Source organism: Lolium perenne, chromosome 7, assembly GCF_019359855.2.
Source record: "Lolium perenne isolate Kyuss_39 chromosome 7, Kyuss_2.0, whole genome shotgun sequence".
Classification (NCBI taxonomy): Eukaryota; Viridiplantae; Streptophyta; class Magnoliopsida; order Poales; family Poaceae; genus Lolium; species Lolium perenne.
The window spans coordinates 50,705,026-50,724,940 of record NC_067250.2 but is presented as its reverse complement, the minus strand read 5'-3'; the positions used below and the strand labels follow the sequence as shown (position 1 = coordinate 50,724,940).

The 19,915-nt window shown below is 43.9% G+C and overlaps 2 protein-coding genes across 4 annotated transcripts; one reads left to right on the top strand and one right to left on the bottom strand.

The window, feature by feature from the left end:
- The first annotated feature begins 11,978 nt into the window (after positions 1 to 11,978).
- On the top strand, positions 11,979 to 13,734 carry LOC127316052 (uncharacterized). The gene is made up of 2 exons (XM_051346475.1): positions 11,979 to 12,478; positions 13,302 to 13,734. Exons 1-2 carry the CDS (start codon positions 11,979 to 11,981, stop codon positions 13,732 to 13,734), a joined length of 933 nt encoding a protein of 310 aa, XP_051202435.1.
- Positions 13,735 to 14,038: 304 nt separating this feature from the next.
- LOC127317560 (beta-1,3-galactosyltransferase GALT1) lies at positions 14,039 to 19,678 on the bottom strand. 3 transcript variants are annotated; one of them, XM_051348121.2, is made up of 9 exons: positions 19,156 to 19,676; positions 17,398 to 18,129; positions 17,110 to 17,280; positions 16,482 to 16,717; positions 15,956 to 16,237; positions 15,393 to 15,521; positions 15,124 to 15,303; positions 14,822 to 14,929; positions 14,039 to 14,679 (listed from the first exon to the last, which is right to left on the bottom strand). In XM_051348121.2, the coding sequence occupies exons 2-9, from the start codon at positions 17,876 to 17,878 to the stop codon at positions 14,464 to 14,466; spliced, it is 1,803 nt and encodes a 600-aa protein (XP_051204081.1). In that variant the 5' UTR covers positions 17,879 to 18,129; positions 19,156 to 19,676; the 3' UTR covers positions 14,039 to 14,463. The 3 variants fall into 3 exon arrangements, with proteins under 3 accessions (XP_051204081.1, XP_051204079.1, XP_051204080.1); XM_051348119.2 differs by having other exon boundaries at positions 17,110 to 18,129; positions 19,156 to 19,678; XM_051348120.1 differs by lacking the exon at positions 19,156 to 19,676 and adding an exon at positions 18,260 to 18,487 and having other exon boundaries at positions 17,110 to 18,129.
- Positions 19,679 to 19,915: the final 237 nt, after the last annotated feature.

Sequence of the window (19,915 nt, the reverse complement as noted above, 5' to 3'; positions counted from 1 at the left end):
GGATTTTAAACCTATGAGGTGTAGCACCTCATTTAAATCATCTTCCCAAGTAGTATGAAGTAATGTGATGACCCTTGTTGCATGGTCTCATACTTGATCACTTGAGGAACTTAAATCAAAGTAGTATTGCGGAACTGATTGTCCGCCAGGACCCTTTCCAAAGATGACTTTCAAATCCTTGACCATATCAAATACCTCCGCACCAGTACGTTCCGCAGGCTTCGGCCGGTGATCTGCCTTGCCGTTGAAATGCTTGCCTTTCTTTCTTACGTTATGATGTCGGTGAAGAAATCGACGATGCCCCAGGTACACGTTCTTCTTACAATTTGGCAAATACACACTTTCAGTCTCATGTAAGCAGTGTGTGCATGCATTGTATCCCTTATTTGTCTGTCCCGATAGGTTACTAAGAGTAGGCCAATCGTTGATGGTTACGAAAAGCAACGCTCGTAGGTCAAATTTCTCTTCTCTGTGCTCATCCCACACACGTACACCAGGTCTGCCCCACAACTGTAAAAGTTCATCAACTAATGGCCTTAGGTACACATCGATGTCGTTGCCGGGTTGCTTCGGACCTTGGATGAGCACTGGCATCATAATGAACTTCCGCTTCATGCACAACAAAGGAGGAAGGTTGTAGATGCATAGAGTCACGAGCCAGGTGCTATGGCTAGAGCTCTGCTCGCCAAAAGGATTCATGCCATCTGTACTTAGACCAAATCTTATGTTCCTTGCGTCAGCTGCAAAATGTTTAAACTCTCTGTCGATCTTTCTCCATTGCGTTCCATCTACGGGGTGTCTCAACTCCCCGTCCGACTTACGGTCCTCTTTGTGCCATCGCAACAACTTGGCATGCTCTTTGTTCCTGAACAGACGTTTCAACCGTGGTATTATAGGAGCATACCACATCACCTTGGCGGGAACCCTCTTCCTGGGTTTCTCGCCCTCAACATCGTCACCAGGGTCATCGTCTCTGATCTTAAAACGCAATGCAGTGCATACCGGGCATTCATTCAAATTCTCGTATTCACCGCGGTAGAGGATGCAGTCGTTAATGCATGCATGTATCTTCAGAACCTCTAAACCTAGAGGGCAGACAACCTTCTTTGCTTCGTACGTACTAGCGGGCAACTCGTTATTCTTTGGAAACATATTCTTCATCATTTTCAGCAAATTTTCAAATCCCGAGTCAGATAGACCTTCCCGTGCCTTCCATTTCAGCAAATCCAGTGTGCAGCCCAGCTTTTTCAGACCATTATCGCATCCGGGGTACAGTGACTTTTTGTGATCCTCTAACATGCGATCCAAATTCTTCCTCTCCTTTTCAGTTTCGCAGCCTATCCGTGCATCATCAATGGTCCGACCAAGATCATCAGCGAGCTCATCACGTGCCTCTTCTTCACCTTTCCCTTCACCTTCCCCTTCACCTTCCCCTTAACCTTCCCCACCTTCAGCATCCTCCATGAAAGTATCACCGAAATGATCAAGATAGTTGTCATCGATGAAATCATCCCCTTCTTCATCTTCTTCCATTATAACCCTTCTTTCTCCATGCTTGGTCCAACAATTATAGCTTGGCATGAAACCCTGCCGAAGCAGGTGCAGGTGAACGTCTCTTGAGGAAGAGTAACCCTTCTGATTCTTACAGCCAACACATGGACAGATAACAAACCCCCCTGCTTGTTCGCATTAGCCACTACGAGGAAATCTTTCAAACCCATAATGAACTCGCCGGAGAGTCGGTTACCGTACATCCATTGCCGATTCATCTGCATTATTATAATATAAAATATATAATTAACCATCATGCATTTGTTAAACTAACTAGCTACAAATAATAGAAATTAAACAATGAACTACACACATGCATATTTTTATCAATGACACATGAAAGGTTCAAGTCGCTAACCGCGATCGAGGAGAAAAAATAAATGAGAAAGCTCAAGTGTGGCTCGGACACTTCATATCATATTTGTTTCATGCTCTCGGGCATTTCATCGAACACCTTGTGTGCATAAGAGGAACCAAAAGCAAACCCACCACCCCTTGTGAAGATTGTGAAGAGAAATGACACCAAATGGCTAAGTGAAGTGAGCTGAGCTGCCTTTTATAGGGATGGGTCTTTAGTCCCGGTTGGCCTGGCCAACCGCGACTAAAGGCCTTCGGGCCAGGCCTGAGGACCTTTAGTCACGGTTGGCCTGGCCAACCGCGACTAAAGCCCCTCCCGTCCACCAGCTAGCCACCGAGCGCGCTAGGCCCAGACCTTTGGTCGCGGGTCGCCTCCCGAACCGCGACTAAAGACCCCATTAGTCGCGGTTCCTATATTTTGGCGACTAATGAGGCTGGACGGAAGCCTCTTTTTCTACTAGTGACAACTTGTTTATCCGCTTCTCTTGGATGCTCCGGTTGATACTATACCACTGGCGACCAGAGAATTTTCTCCTGGGGTGGTTCAAACCGTAAGTCCTCCAAGTTTTATAACTTCCTATTCGGACAATCCAGACAGTTGTGGCTTTATCTGCGGTTTGGAAATCTAAAATGCTATCTAAACTTAAAGTTTTTTCTTGGCTGCTAGTTCATGATCGTTTGAATACGAGAGACTTGATGATCAGAAAACAATGGCAGCTAAATTCAGGTCCTTATGGGTTATGTGCACGTTGAACCAGCTTGAAACTAGGGATCATATATTTTTTTGAGTGCCCTTTAGCCAAACAATGTTGGGATGCAATTGGGGTTTATTGGGATGTGACTCTTCCAATTACCCAGCGTATTATGCAAGCAAAACAACTTTTTGTTAGACCTTGCTTTATGGAGGTGGTGGCTTGTGCAACCTGGAATCTGGAAGGTTCGGAATGACATGATTTTTCATGATCAACTATGATGCCCCAAAATCGGTACCGTGAGGGTTCCAGCGATCCCACCGAAATTCGCATGATATCGATTCTGAGACGTTCTCCTACACGATGTGCGCGACGAATCACACACATGATGTAAGAGGAATTACCACAAACAGACACATTACAACAAGTTCACCATGGAACCCACAAAAGAAATTATATTACAACAACGAGTCTAACGAGTCAAATATACAAATATAGAAGATCCGAACCATACAAAAATCGAATACGTCCGAGTACGGACAAGATACAAATGGGACTAGGAGTTCTGAAGATAACCAGTGGCGTCCATAAACTTACCCAGGCCAAGCCGGAAGGGTAACCTTGCTAACGTCGTCATCTCATAACCTGTGAAAGTCGGGCCAATGGTTGCCGACAAAAGGGGGAGAAGACAAAAGAGGGAGAAAGCGGAGAGTAAGTACCAAGGCACGTACCAAGGGATACTAGAAATGGTTGTGCTTGCCGGTGTGCTATATATTTGCCCGGCTATACAGTGAGTTTAGCGGCAGCAAAGCTAAAACCGATGGAGACACGCTACACCATACGTCTAATCAGAGAACCTAAGAGAGTGCATAAGGTAACAGCTAAATACTACACAAATATAACCGAGATGATTACACATATCCCCTTCAACAAAGCTAGGAAGCAATGTAAAAGGCACTCAACAGTGGATAAGTTTTATTAGATGTTGGTTGTAGTAATGCTATATTATTATGCAAGTTATTAACAACAACATAAAGGTGTAAGTTTTTCAATGATCGAGTTAAACAGCTCCAAGTCATACATAACCGCGGACACGACTTTTCGAAAAGATGTACACCCTGCAGGGGTTGCCCAAATGTAACCATACACATGCTCGAACGCACTTTATAAAGGAGGGGTCTCACAACCAGGTCGTTCCCAGTTCAACAAGAAAGTCTAGGGGGACCACCGCACAAAGCTACCCGTGACGAAGTTCGGCTGTACTCCGATATGGACCCAGGGTTTGCGCCGGCGGCTAGGCGTGCGAACAACACACTTCGCTAAACGTCCCGCAAAGATACAGTATGAAATATAAACACCCAAAGGCAACATGAAGTAAACACCCAAAGGCAATAGTAAGTAAAGCATGTCATACATGGGATAGGAAAATAAAACCAAGGTTGTGGCCCCTTTTTCAGCAGACTTGAGAAAAGCTAATGGGTGAGGGGGGTCCCGATAATAATCCCCACGCACAGGTAGATCGTTCAATCTCGGAATGGATAACAAGAACTCGGGTTCTATGGGACATTAGTGAGACAAAGATCTGATGCTTTAGCAAAGGTGCTCATAGATGCCATTGCTTAGCAATTTTAGTTGTTAACATTAAAGTAAGGCATGAGTATCTCCAACAACTGATATAGCATGTGATAAGTTTCCAACAACCCAAACATATCCCGATAACATATCGAGAGAACTCTACACACGCAGCTTGACTTGCAAGGCTCAAACAACAAACAACAGCTATAGGTACGGAATGATACATATATGTTTATTGAGATAACAAGTGGAACGGGACAAGTGACTCGATAAAGAAGCGCAACATATAGATAGCAGTAAAACGGATAACAAAATGTAAAATAGGTGAAGAGAGAGGACTCGCATGTGAAGAGATGCAGAAGGACTTGTGGTATCTCACATCCTCACTTCATGATCCTATCCGAGAAGAAGAAAATGCTGGAATGCACAACGGATGCAAGTATGACTTCTACGGAGAGCATGATCAAGATATGCTATGCATGCACGGCAATGATAATGCAATGCAAGTTATCGAAATTAAGCGGAATCAGAATCCTGGACAAGCAAATTAGGGTTGGAGTTGCTTTTCTACCGACAAAGTTAAATGTTGATTAGCATGGCATAACATGGCATGGGTGAGCTACGCAAAATTAAATGGAACCGGTATAAGGTAAACAATCCCGCACAATTCCATATTTAATTATTAGGTGAATCGCTATTAACCCGAACTACCACATATGCAATGCAAGCATGATGATTTGATGCATACAAGATATAGATAACACATTTATAAAATAGTTTTGGTTAGGGTTTGGGTCTCACGGTATCGGAACAACGGCTATTTGCCGGATTGAAGAGGAAGCAGATGAAGCGTTGGTCTTCAAAACCAAGAGGGAGATCTTGAGGTTCCGGCTTCATTTTTCGGTGTCGAACTTGATATGGCACCGATGGTCTCCTCTTTGGTGGAACTTGTCTTGTCGTGGAAAACTTCGGAATATCTTGACGACCTTGTTGGTGTTCTCGGATGGCTTCATGTACTGTGGCAGCGGTGTTGGTCGCACAGACATTCGGACAATGTCTCATCTTGCACTTGTTGGAACATGCACAAACACGTTGACGAGCACCTCACAGCCACGGGGCAATAACAACACGGCAACCAAAACGGGACGAACTGGAGCACGCGGTGGCGGCAAGCTTGATAGTGTTGGGAGCCAAACTTGGCGAGGAGGCGGAAGACGCAGACGACGAGGACCAGGAGACCAGGAGGGCGCGTGTGCGGAGGAGAGCTCGTGGTCGACGCCAAGAAGAGGAGAGGAGGTGCTGGGGACGAAGGAGACCACGGGAGGCTCCTGGCATGAGGACGGCGAACAGGCGGCGGGCTCGATGGAGAGGCGCCGGTGGAGCTGGTCTTGGTCGCGAGCGTTTGGGCGGACGCGCGGACAGGATAGGCTCGAGGAGGGAAGGTGATGGCGGCAGTCGGCGAGGTGCAGGCACGGCCGCGCGTGAGACGAGAGAGGGAGGAGGTGGCGTCGAGCGACGGCGGCTAGCGAGGGAAGCAGATGTCGGGGTCGCACGTCGCTGCGCTTTAGCTAGGAGGAGCAAGCGCCTCACTCGGTTTCTGGTCGGGCTAGGGAGAGAGACTGAGGGGGTGGTGGAGGGACCGGAGGACAAAAAAAAGACGGATGGGGGTTGCGGAAAACGGCCGACGGCGGAGGTAGGAGTGCGAAAATGCCAAGGGCATCTAGGGTTTCCAGGAGAGAGGCTCCGGCTGGGCTAGCTGGGCCGCGTGGAGCAGGCCCGGCTAGGCTGGTTTTGGCCTAGCCGGTGAGGGAGGTTCTCTCCCTTTTTTATTAAAACAGTTTTCCTTTTATTATTTTTCTGTTTTGTTTTAAAACCTTTTTCAAATAGATTTCAGAACAGAAAGGTAGGCATAATATATATTTTAATTTAGGATAAAAAAGAGAGAGGTTAATTTTAGCAATAAGATAGGGTTTAGTAAAAGTAATTTTGGGTTCCAAAATATGCGTGACGACATGACGATGCATAAAAGAAAAAGAACAAGCAAATCTAATAGGGTTATTTACCTGGGCCGTTACATCAACCCACTTCATTTGGACGATGGAGAGTTGGCTTTCAAAGTGACCTCTTGCTTCATCAATTCAGAGTTAAAGCAGCTAGGGTTCAACTTCTCATTGAATGATTGCTTAGCATCTTTGTTTAAATTTGATGTTATTTTTGCTCCATTTTTCCCTCCCTGATGTAATCTCTTTTTTAGTTTGCTTGTACAGTGTTTAGTCCTTTTCTGCAAAAAGGGTTTCCGTCGTCCGTTTTTTTATACCCCTGACTCTGGATCTAAATTACAAACATTGCCACCGCTTGAGTTAAAAAAACGGTTCGTCGTCCACCTTTCCCAGCGCCCGGCTCCGCCCGTTTCTGCTCCCCGGCGCTGAGATCCGCCCCGTCCACCTCCATGCAATACTCCACCACCGCCCAATCTGGCCACGCTGCCGCCGGCTGCATCTCCTATTCCCACTTGCGCCTTCCTGATTCGATCTGAAGTGGCCACGCTCACTCTGCCGACGGCCGCATCTCCTCTGCCTACTTGCGCCTTCCTAATTCGATCGAAAGGCTGTTGGCCGCGTGCGTGATGCACTCGTTTATCTCGCTCCCCGCGCCTCTTCTATCTATCTCCATCCACCAATCCACCCCGACGGCACCACTCCAAGCACGCATCCTTCTGCAATCGCGCGTGCAGCTGCCTTGCTTCGATCTGCTGCAAAACTGAAACACACCTCCCTACCCTGCTGCCTTCTAGCTAGCGCCAGAGTGCGCGTCACTGCAGGCGCCCGGGTCCCTGGCACGGCGACCGCGATGGCAACGCCCTGCATCCCAGAACTTTCATTTGCTTCCGGTCTCCAAACTCCCGCGAGCTATTTCCTTGGTGATTTGCTTCTTCTGTGATTTGTTTCCGTGGATTATCCCTTTTCCTTTTTTCCCCTAGATTTAGATCCATCCCTTTTCCTTTTTTTCCCCTAGATTTAGATCCATTTTCCTTTTTTGTGTGTGTGCTAGATACAGACCGTTCATGAAAAAAAATAGATTGATCCAGACTCGTTTAGTAGTCTGTTGCTAATAAACTCAAATGACAATCGTCCAACGAGAGATTTTGTTTGACTGTATTAAATATTTTTGGCACAAGAGGTGACGAGAAGGGAGACCCCCGACAGCCACAGGAAGGGCCAATCCAGCCGGAATCCGGCCCGAATCGATAGATACAGCGCCAGAGACGGTTAATTCGGCCGAAATCGACCCAGGCGGCGCGTCACATGCTCGAGTATGTGGGCTCCGATGTAGCCTTGGGAGGAGACGGTTGAGCGGCGGAAGGTTCGATAAGGCGCGGGAGGTGGCGGCGGAGGTGAGATGGCGGCGGCTGTGCGGTGATGGCCGGAGACAGCGTCGACAAGGGCGGTGGGACACGAGCGGAAACCTTCGGCTTAGTAGCTGCTTTTCTCGTGCTTCACCGGTTATACAAAGTACCTCTACACTTCTTAAATTTACAAAGTGGAGAGAGGTAAGTATAGCCAGCTTGCTATAATCTTGTGGAGGGACCACTTATATAAATGTTGTTGGAGCACCATTTTTTAGGCAAATTGCTATATTTTCAGTTTTCAGCAATTCTAGCAAAATATTGCAATGTTATTGGAAATGCTCTTATATAATGCGGATAGAGTGCGAGTGGCTTTGTCATGTCGTCACTATAAATCAGTGTGTCCGATCAGCGCCTCACAACACCCTCTTTGTGTTGCATCGGCATGTTAGATCACCGACTCTCACCACGGTGTGCTGCCGGCATCAACAAATAACTCATCCCCCGTAGCGAATTTCTCCGTAGACTATAAAAAAAAATTAAAATGAAAAATTCAACCCGTAGCATCGCACGGGCAAATGTGCTAGTAATATATAAAATCACGTAGTAGGGGTTTTCCCTATGGTAAAGTTGTCAAAAACAAAAAACTACGATCTAAAGGAGTAGTACGTAAAACCACATAATTGCTACAATTAGATGATCGCCCAATAATTAAAATAAAACCCCCCACAACATGCTCTAAAATAGTACTAGCAATGCTAATAACCTCTTTTAATAGAGCATAAACGATGTCGGGTTCCGAGGGACCGGACCGATACGCATGAGAAGCCGATGGAAGAACAGGTAAATATCACTGGCACGGGTAACTAGAAATGTCACGTGAAACCATCCACACTCCCCCTCGCTTGAAGACATCCGGTATTAGACATTTGACGTATTTTCTTGCATAGAGAAAAATAAAATTTTGCATGCAATCTGACAAACTTCCGCTGGGCATGGCAGTAGGTGATGTTCGCCCGACAAAACCAGAAAGGAACATAGCATCTGCTAAGCACGTAGATGCTAGGTATGAGGTTCTCTTCTGATAGTCGTTCACTCACACTCCCACTTAGACACTCGTCTACCTTCCTGGGTGAAATCCTAAACCAAGTAGTATGTTCAGACTTGACCCACACAGTTTTGTCCCCGGCTACCGATCCACGCCCAATGCTACGACGAGTCGGCAGAAACGCTCAAAACCAAGGCGTGCTTCATACGAAAATGGAGGGAAATCATCCGGAAGGCGCGGGATGACTCCGTAGTCCACCTCTCCTCCGCACTCTAAAGGAAGGGGCGCTTGACCTCACGCTAGACGTGTGTGAACTGTTGAAAAAAAATAGCCTTCATAACACACCGAGACTCCGGAAAAGGCAAGACCGACGATAGTAAGGGGAGAGCGAACCACACTGCACACTAGACAAGTCCACATTACTACATGAGTTTCCCTTTATCATGACACCCATCAAACCAGTCAGTTAACCTCTTTGTTTGATGAAAGAAATAGGAATCATCCGAAGAACATGGCACACACCCGCACGCCGGCTTCCGGCATTTAGAAGCTCAGGGGATACCGACGGGGAACCTACCTATGGGGTATCCCGAGTTACGCCAAGATTAGGTGAGAATACATAACCACATGCTCGTCACCGGCTTCTCAGAAACCAGAGGGAGGACGATGGGTTCTTATTCACCACCCCAGGACGAAGAGGGGTAGAAACGGAAGAAGAGCGAAGAAAGAAGGCCACGTGACAGCTTGGTTGTCATAAAGTCATGTCTACAAGACCGGAAAGGTCCAGTCTGCCCTCTCCGGCTGTGCCCCACACAATCAGGTATAGAAAAAGAACTTCCCCATGCCCATGACGCCAACACCATATCAGCATGACCCGGCCATGACGCCCGGAAGTACAACCGTCTCGTCCAAGTATGGGACATGTACCTGGACCCGTGGGTCTCGGCATGATAGGGACGTTCACCCGGGGTGAGGCTTCGGTATCCTCATGATCAGCACATTGATCACTATACTCGATATCCTCGTTCATGTTTCATTATCGTCACTCATTATACTTCGATGTCCTTGTGATCATGATCACAATGTGTCTGGCCAGACGATAATGTCGGGAGGTCCTAGAGTGTCTCTCCATCACCCGGGGGAGCAATATCTCAATCTTGAACTATACAAGTATCCAAACATACTTTCCGGTGTACCCAATCATCACCGTTATGACCACATTGTTACGAGCAACTTTTGGTGAAAACAAAAGCAAACCTTCCGGTATGAGGACACTATATTCTCATGGTCTAAGGATTTGAGTATAATAAAACAAGATGATGATAATACTAACAATGCGTGACAATACTACCTCGTAGTATATTATGGAATTGGGTTGGTTCAATATCGTCGTTATTCTAACAATCTACTCTAATTTTTGTTACCATCCTTTTACTTTAACAATGCCCATGATCAGGAAAATGTTATCATCACAAAACACATGAGCTAGTCCTAGAGGCGTGACAAGGAATAACTTGGTGTTTATATCTTTACACGTGTTTATGATTTTTCCTTAAAATATCACATTCAAGAAACAAAACAATTATAACATAAAGAAATAAAATTAATAATAAACATGGAAACATGTAATAACATTTATTATTGCATCTAAGGCATATTTCCTTCAGATTACCAAGCATTGTTCATGATAATTACCGAAAATTGTTCATGCACACCAATAGTAGTATGACTATGATCCTCCTCCATGTACTCTTGTTGTTTATCTTTAGTTTTTTCTTACACCTGGTTATGTTCTTAGTGTGTTACTTGCTACACATTTAACTTATCACGCTTATTTACCAGCATGCACTATGACCATGTTATCAAACAACATGTCTAACCACCATGCCGTAGGGCACAAAGAGGTTCTAGCTGATATTATTCACTCAACATGATCTCATGAAATCTATAATGAATTGTTCACTTCACACATCCTAGCTTCAGGACTAGAACACGAATGGCTCATCATGAGCTCAATCTTTGCTTCTATGAGTTTCATCATTAACATCACATTGATAATAATTTGATGTTCTTTATGCCACATATTTGTCTTTTGTGAGCCACATTGAACTCTTTTATCGAATTCCTTGCCTTTCCTTACGATCTTGGTCCCTCACACCTTAGTTCATCAGCCTAATAGTTAATAGCACATTTTCATGAACGAACTATATCTTGATCACTGCATTGTTTTCACTTGAACTTCTCCTAGGTCATGTTTGGCTAACTCAATAAAATAAACCTTGATCCTCACAACTTTTCTTTATTTCAACATCAGCAAATCCGTAGAAATTCGAAGGAACATCTTAGAAATTATCTATTTTCTCTACAAATAAATAAAATCTATTGTTTTTTGTGTAGTTGAATATCTCCATCTTTAATCTTGAAAGAAAAATATTTTTTGGCTAGTTGAGTGGTTGATATTTGGTAGATCATGACGACCCATTATTGCATCATGCACTAATGCAAGCATACCTCTATAAACTTTATGGATTTGTTAATATTTGTGCAGCACCTCAAATTAATGTGTAGATATCATATCCAATCTTTATCATAAAATATTGATGCAAACATTTCCTTTTAATGGTTACTTAGTAACATCCTTGAGGAGGGGGGAGAAAACAGGATGAAGGCTTTATGGCGATGGATGGAATTTTTCAAAGTCGTGTAGAAAGTCAAATGGCAGGAAAGATATGATAATAGTTAGATATTCTTCAAGATGACAACAATCCATGCATCATTTATGGTAGACAGTAATATAATTGAGTAACATATATTATTAATATAAATGATGGATCCATTATTTTTGCACCAAAGCTCCATTGATGGGTCAAAATTTGCTTATGCATGATTTTTTTTTGTTTATTTTGTGATCTAAAGAAGGCCGGTGGCAACTACTACATTGTTATTGTACTCTAGAAAAACATGGTGTATTGGTGGATGTTGTTTCACACGGACGATCAACACAAAGGAGATGAACCCAATATTTGGCATGCTCTTTGAAGAATAATATTTACTTATTGCACATGTGTTCACTTGGTTCAATTTGATGATATATCTGTATGGATGAAAGTTCAATTCCCATATTGGGTTATCAATGATAACTGGGGTAGATTAAACAAATTAATGGAGCATGATTAACGTTTGATGGTTTACAAGATATGCAATTGAGAGTATTGATGTGTTTGAATTTATTGTCGTATATCGGATATATGATCAGTTATTATATAATTAATTATTGTTGAAGGAGAAATTTAGATCCTATATGTCCCGCCTATAAATATATCGCCCTACTCCTCAACCTCTCCATACAAATCCTATTTTGAGTTCATAACTCTCATTGTTTTACTATAACCAACTCTTGTAGACCACCATGAATCAAACAGAAGTCAACCAAGAGTGGACCTCCTCTGAAATAGAGAAAGCAAGGTCAATCATGGCTAGGTTCGACGGAAATAACTGCAGCAACAATGGCATGAATGACAACAACAAGCACGACATTTTGGTTGAGCTACACTCGTTGTTCCCTTTGAAGACCATGCAACAGGTAAAAGACTTGTATGTTGATCTTTTTGTGGAGATGCTTACGGTGCAAAGTGAGGAGGAGTATGATGGTGCCATCGAAGAACATCACATCATCCACTCTGTGGATGGCCTTATTAATGAAAACTTTGGGATCCAAGAAGAGGCATCCATGAACGGAGTGGATTTATTGTTTGGTGGAAAAATATTTGACGGTATCAGAGTTGTGGAGATGGAAGAGGTTCCGGTGGTGGAGAAGAAAAAGGTGGGGGTGTTGGAGGACAAGATGTTCATCCATCAACCAATGGATGCCCCACACTCCATAAGGTTTTGGAACACAGAGGAACATAGGTTACTTATTTACCATCCTTTCAGAATTTTCCTAAATTCCAAATTTAGGTTGTTTTATGTTATTTCCGTGGAGATGCCAGGTTCATTTTAAAATAAAGTGCACTAGTTAACCATTATGTTGGTATTGATTTTCATGCGATGTGAGGTTACTTTTGAATGTCATGCTACTTCCAATTTTTTTGATAGCTCGGTTCACATTATGAGAACAATAACTCGATAGGTGTATATGATCTTGGTTGATAGTCAATGTTGTTTCATCCTTTTTCTTCATGTATTTTCATGTTTGTAGGTGATGTTATTAAGTTGATAGGAGGGTATAATCTTTCGCAAAACAGCCGGCTAAATTATTGTACCTAGCTAAAAAGGTAATACCATTAGCACTAGTCCTATCAACTAAAACAGAATAAACTGAGGATTAATTTGTTCACAGTAGAATATTAAGGTTATGATTGCGATAATTATCATGGTATGGTCATCAAATATCAGCATGACCATGGTAATTTGGAAATGTTCTCTCGTGTGCAATCATTTTCCATTATATGTTATACTAAATAAACAATTAGAGAAAATAAACATGTGACGTTGAAATGATTAGAATGTTTGCTAAAACTAATATGTATCTTCTATATTTTTTTAGTTACCCACCAATTTCATTTACTACTTTCCAAAAAAGAATTGAGGGAGGGGGATCTTTCTTTGCTTGCATATATCTGGAAATTACGTCTCCAACATACTAGTTGGCTGGACTGAAGAAATAACTAGCCTATAGATCTTGCATTCAACAGTTAATCTAATGTTTTCATCTCGGACCATGTTATTGTAGGCTCTTTCTCTGCGGGTTGTCTGCCTACGGACGTGGCAAATGGAAGAACATATCCAAGTACTTTGTCACCACCAGGACGCCGGTCCAGATTTCAAGTCATGCACAAAAGTATTTCAAGAAACTAGAGGGCAAAGGGCTGCGAAAACAACGGTATAGCATCAACGATGTAGGGCTCGATGATGCCCACCAGTGGAAGATGAAGAACTGCTCCAGTGTTCAGCGAGCATCCGCCTTTGCTGATGCTGACTACCATAACCCGAGCTTCGGCATGCAAACTTCATTGAACACATCCTTCCCTATGGGCGTGAACTCCTCATTCGAGTCGCCTTGCAAGAAGAAAGCAAGCCAGCAGATGGTGTGGAGTGAGAAGCAGATGATGGTTCCAATCGCAGCTCCGAGGGAGGGGGCAGAGAAGTTTTCTTCCTACCAGTGAACAAGGACCAATGTAACCTCTCAGCAAGATGTAATATGGATAATTTAAGGTTCCTCTGGAACTCTAGAATTTCATAATAAATTCAATAATAAAGTCCCATTAGGAATATGGAGATATTAGCCTCCGAATATTGTAACCTTTGTTGAAGACAATATTGCTATATTAGTGTGTCCGGACTCCGGAGAGACATTTGTTACAATTTGCTATGGTTGCACTTCAGTTTGAGATCCCCAACGACTCCCTACTGAACTTCAGTTTCCCAGCCTGTTCCCCATGAGTTTGCAGCAGCGCATCCACAACAATATGGCCAAAAAAAATGAAGATCTTTAAAATAGTGGCATTCTTTAGCATGCAAAATTCAGGTTCTCAAAAAGATTTACATCAGATGCAAAATGCATCCACCGGAAAAGAATAGAACGCTGGCTCTCCGTCTATCCTGAGAATGTCAACCTACATACTAGTAAGATATGTTACAAGAAGCCACACCTTCCTATCTATGGCCAAAACAGAAGAGGCCTTCTACATCTACAAAAAAATATGTGGTAGTTAGCCTTAAAGGTACTCCAGAAATAGGTAGGTATCCACAAAAATTGTCGCCTATCAGTTCTGCGATCAGAAGCAATTTGCGAGAAGCTCTCTGACTCCTCTTCCATGGAAGGATAGTCTCACACATATGTCATGGCCTCATAGGTGTCAGCAGACAACCGCCTTCAGAATACAGAAGACTGTTTACTGATACTCATTGCAACAGATTCCTCGCTTTCCTTTCTGGATTTTATCCCAGAGGCACATCATCTGCCTTGGCTCCTGGTAGTGGGCAACTACATACCCATCCTCACAGCCTACCACCAAGATCCTTCCATCGTTCTCGTACTTGACGTCCAAACCTTCCTTCTTCATCTCATTAATCCATATTCCCATTGCCACATCCTCCAGCTTGAACATCTGCAAGTAAAAAATCACAGTTAATATCCAGCCCCCATCTGGAAACCTCATGGTACTTTTATTCTAAGCTGCCTTCAGTATCTTTTCTGATTGAAGCAACTGGAAACAAGTCTTCTTTCACAAACTTTAGAAGTGCATGTACCTTAAGCTCCCCTCTCTTGTGTTTCCTGTAAACTTCTTTTGCTATATCCTGAGATACAATGTATCCTGGGCCATGTGCCCATGGGGGATAGCTCTCCTCGGGCCATTCCTGCATAAAGAAATAGGACATCAGATGATTGAGAATAGATAGCAGAAAAAGCATTTTCTTAAGCATCTATTACATGACAAATGAAAATGATACTAAAGACAAGTTTCCATCACAAGAATACAGAGAGTTACCCTGTGCCAAAACAATGTTTTCCCACTTGTTTAAGATAAAACAGAGAGGATAAAACATGTTACCTCTGAAGTAATGTACCACTTGCTATACGGATCTCGATGGGGCTGGGAATCAGAATTGACACGGCCATACAGCAGTCCATGGCTGATATTTACTTGATGTAGGGAGGAAAGTATCTCATCTACACGAACAAAAGCATCATCATCTGTTTTCATCACATACTTGGCTGAAAGCACATTTGTCTGCACGAGAATAGTGATGTCAGAAAATGCAGAATGCAGGAAAAAGTCCACAATGTTAAATAAAAACTCCGGACAAAGCCGATACATACCCCATATATGCAAATGGCGATGGTCTTCCAAAGAATCAAGCTGTAATAATCAACAAACGGCATCAATTGAATATCTCCATATGTTCGCGCTTCATTCCAGAGCTCCTCATTCACCACCTCATTTTTGTGCTTTTAACAAAGGCAGGAAAGGGGAGACACATGAGTATTGACTATAAAATGGAGAGCTGTAATACAAACTTGTATACAAAAGAACACAACAAGAGTTTGGACATAATGTTAAAGAAAGACAGTTCTCTTGTGATGACTTGTTAGCAAGTAATAGTGGACACAAATGCAACCAAACACTTGAAGAAAAATAATCAATAATGTGGTAGCTGCACGCGGATGACAGTATGACCCCCCTCCCAACCCCACACACAGAGAGCACCGAACATGTTTGTTACGAGGAACGACATAATGACGTGAATGATGCCTTGTGGCATGGTGCTACTCATATCCAGCTCTGCACCTGCTATCTGACTACTGCACACATATTACAAATATATAGCTACAACTACTACATGGTAAGAATAAACTGTTAAATATGGTATCCCCATCCTTACCAGGCCAACAAAGAACCGCACTACGACTTTTCCTGATCGGACAGCATCATATTGCATCCATGTTCTGCGAACCGCCATCCTTCGTTTAAAATTATTTGCCGTAGAGAATATCCCAATAAATAGATCGACAAATTTATCCATAGGGACAGGTGGAGCCTTCAATATTGCCAAGTCAGTGACATGCTCAAAGTCCTCCGTTGTAGGTAAGCCACTTGCTATCAGAGACAGCAATTTAATATCTCCTGCTATTCTTACCTCACCAACAAACCCAGGCTCCAAATCCTGGTAAAAATCAGTGTGCGATGATCAGCAATGGAAACATAAGAACGTGGTTATATAGTTAAGAGTATGGAGCAATAACTTCTACAGACCATCATAAGGCACAACAGATATTTTGTAAAATTACCAAAATCATTTTTTTTGTGAGGTATACCAAAATCATTTTTTTGTGAGGTATACCAAAATCATTTTACATAGAGAATATCACAAACTTCTATAACACTACAGATTTCTTATAAAGACTTACCTCTCGAAATGCAAAGGAAGTGACATGTTTCCCGTCTACAGTCATATGAATACCCTCTGCTCCAACGCGAAGAATTGCTATAGCAAGATATCCTTGTTTGAATGGGTAATATTTTTTAGGTTCTCCAATCTTTTTCCTGGTAGGGTGCATTCTTGAAAAATTGGAATTTAACTTTGAGGCCAGGATTTGTTTCTGTTCATTGCCCACCATGCTACTACATTTTTCTAAATCATCCACTGAAAAAGGGCAGAAACAAAACTATACGTCAAGCCTGGCATTAAAAGAGAAGCATATATTATTTACAAAGACCCAAAATCCATCATGTGCGACCTGTCTTAAGGTATATAAATAAGAGTGTGCAACAAAGAAAGCAGGTACAGTGATACCAGAAGCATTTAATCTTTCAAGCAAGTGGATCATTTCAGATAAAATACCTCAACACGGTGCATATTTATGGTGGTATATAACAGTGGCACTTGTAAATGATGGTGAATCTACTCCAACAAGGTGGACAAAAATTGTTGACTGTAGAACCAAGATTTATAAGATATAACTCACATGCAATGCACTGCCATGGATATCAATTATGCCCCAAGAAAGAATGTTGCACCGAAGGAAGATAGAGTACCTTTTGCATTGTCCTTAGCATCCGAACCAGAAGATGGACAACGGTCTTCAGAACCCCAATCATCAGCTATAGTCCATGTATTTTGGACAATAACAGGATCTTCTGTAAGTTTATCACCAAAAAGACGGACATTGTAATGAAGCACAATTGGAGGGTCTGGTTCACCGGGGACTGCAACTCCAGTCAAGTCTATCTTAAAGTTACCCAGAAGACCACCAGGAGTACCAATAATGGTTATCGAAGAGCCCTGAATAAGCCCACAGGGAACTTTTAGGACAAATCTGTTACCTGAACTTGTAGCATTCATTCTTCGAATAGAATACGGGCATTGCTTCTCTTTGTCCTTGTACTGTGTGCTGTCATTGACTGAAACAGCTGAAGCATCATGTTCCAGAGCTGCATTTAGTGTCCTCCATGCAACTCCAGCTTCCTTAATTGCATCCAATCCATCTGGTAGGATGTGGGCATTGCTTACTAGGTCCCTCAGATGATTCCAAGAACGCAGTGACTGCATTTCTTTATCAGATAGATTTCTCGTGATGGAAAGGCTGGAAGCTAACAGTTCAGTCGATATTACTTGAGAGGAGTTCTGCGGATTATGAACCGCAGGTGGATTCGGAACATCTAGCCAGTGTAGCTGTGTTGTGCTATTTTGTTGCAAGACATACCGAAGAGATCTTTCTGCAAGCGGGCTATCCAGTATCAAGTATCTTAGCATCAAGATTACGAACAGAGATACTATGACAGAACCACCGTGCCATTTCTTCATCACTCAAAATTGACAATGACAGGTTTGTCCGAGGATCACATTCAATATGTTTTCAGCCTATGGTATCACATCACCATACGTTCAATACAGAACTAAACATCCAAGTCAGTTCCTGCTGAGCTACCACCATGATCTGCTGCTCATCAATGCCTTATAAGTGACACAAATGTTCCCAAAGGTACGACGAATGCTTTATAACCACACCGAGGTAGGCTGGTGTGTCCTGCTAAGTTTGAAGAATGAACTTTATCCTGAAAAGGAAGAATTGATGGTACTTAACACCCGCAACGAGATGCTGATTGCATCAAAGCCACATAACAAAGGTAGATAAGTTTTGGCACATCCATGCTGCAAAAATGGATAAAGTAACAAGAAGATTACCACCACGTATTACTAGTCTTGCATGACAACTGCCCTCGTGTAGTTATGAGTACGCACCTCACAAACTAGTGTGATAGTGCTGTACCAACCAAGACTAGCACATCCCCTTGCCATGACATGATTACGAACTCGAAGTTAGACAGCCCATATGCAGAAGTTAGCAGCTCTCAGATGGTCAAACCAAATTATTCGCTTCCAGAAGGGGGGAGTTGAGTTCAAGCGCGCAGTGAATTAAAAATTAAAACGAGGCTTCCATTTTTTTCAACCTAGAATCGTAAGTCGCATATATCAGAATCGATCTCACATGGCAAATCATGTAGTTATTCTAAGTAGCATCTCACAAACTATGGTTGTAACTCATGTGCTCACCTTCCCGTCATCGTGCACCAACCAAGACTACCACATCCCGTCGACATGTTCTGAACGAACTAGAATTTAAATAGCCCATATCCGGAAATTAACAACTACCAGCTGGTCTAACCGAATGATTCGCTTCTAGAAGCGGGAGTTCGAGTGCGAGATCACAGCAAAAAAAAAAGTCAAATTTTTCCACCTTGTAGACAGGAAATTCAGCTAGTAGTTTCAATTACAGATTTTTGGATGAAGTACGTAGACAAGATACAAAAGTACTAGTAGTAGTAGTTCGAACTGGTAACCCCTGCACGTAGATTAATTAAAGGAAAGCCAGTTACTAACGAGATGACGAAAAGTTACTCCGGCAAAAATTCGAAAAAGCAAGAAAGATCCATTTATATGCAGCAAAAAAATAGCGCGAGATGGGCACCGGGAATCTAGCGACAGCCACCACCACCACCACGGGCTCCCACCGACAGTTCCCTTTGACGGCCAAAAAAGAAGGAAAAGATGGAGAGAGAGGGAGAGAGAGGGGGACTCACCGCCCGCGGGATGGATACTCTGCGGAGCAATGCGCCGCAGATCACCGGCGCGTGGACGGAATCCGGGGGGCGCGCCCAGGATTCCGCGGCAAGTCGCCGCCGCGGCCGCGTCGAGCGGCGCGATTCAGAAGCGCGCCGCCGCCGCCGCCACGAGCACCGACCGGGCGTGTCACGACGCGGTTGTGAATCGTTGAAGCGCGGCCGCAATGCGCGCGCGCGGACGGACGGGTGGCGAGGCGACGGGCGCCGCCCCTCGGCTACGGGCTGGCGCGGTCACCGGAAGAAGGGAGCGGGCGAGAGAGCGCGCCGGGAGTGGCCAGGAGAGGGAAGGTGGCGAGAAGCGAGGTAGTGCGGGAGCGAGGGCCGACGGGGAGGGAGCAAGGCAAGGCAAGGGGGGCAGTAGCACGGCGGTGTGGAGTTGGGAAGGGGGGCGAAGCGAAGCGGAGGGGAAGAGAGAGGTTGGTGATTGCAGGCTTCGACTTCGAGTCCACGCTACCAACGGAACCGACCGACCCCCCGGCCCCGCGAGCGAGAGAATAGGCGCCGGGTCGTGGCGATTTTTTCTTTCTTCTTTTCTCTGCCGTGGCACGGAGAGTGTCGCTGTCGTGGGTGGTGGTACAGTTTGGACGACCCGGGGCCGAGACCCGTCGTGTCGTGTCTCGTCGAGCCGTGTGCCGGTCTCTTTTCCTATGCACAGACGCTGTACAAACCGTCCGATAATAATCAGCGTGAGGACATCTCAAGCGGTGAGCGATCGTTT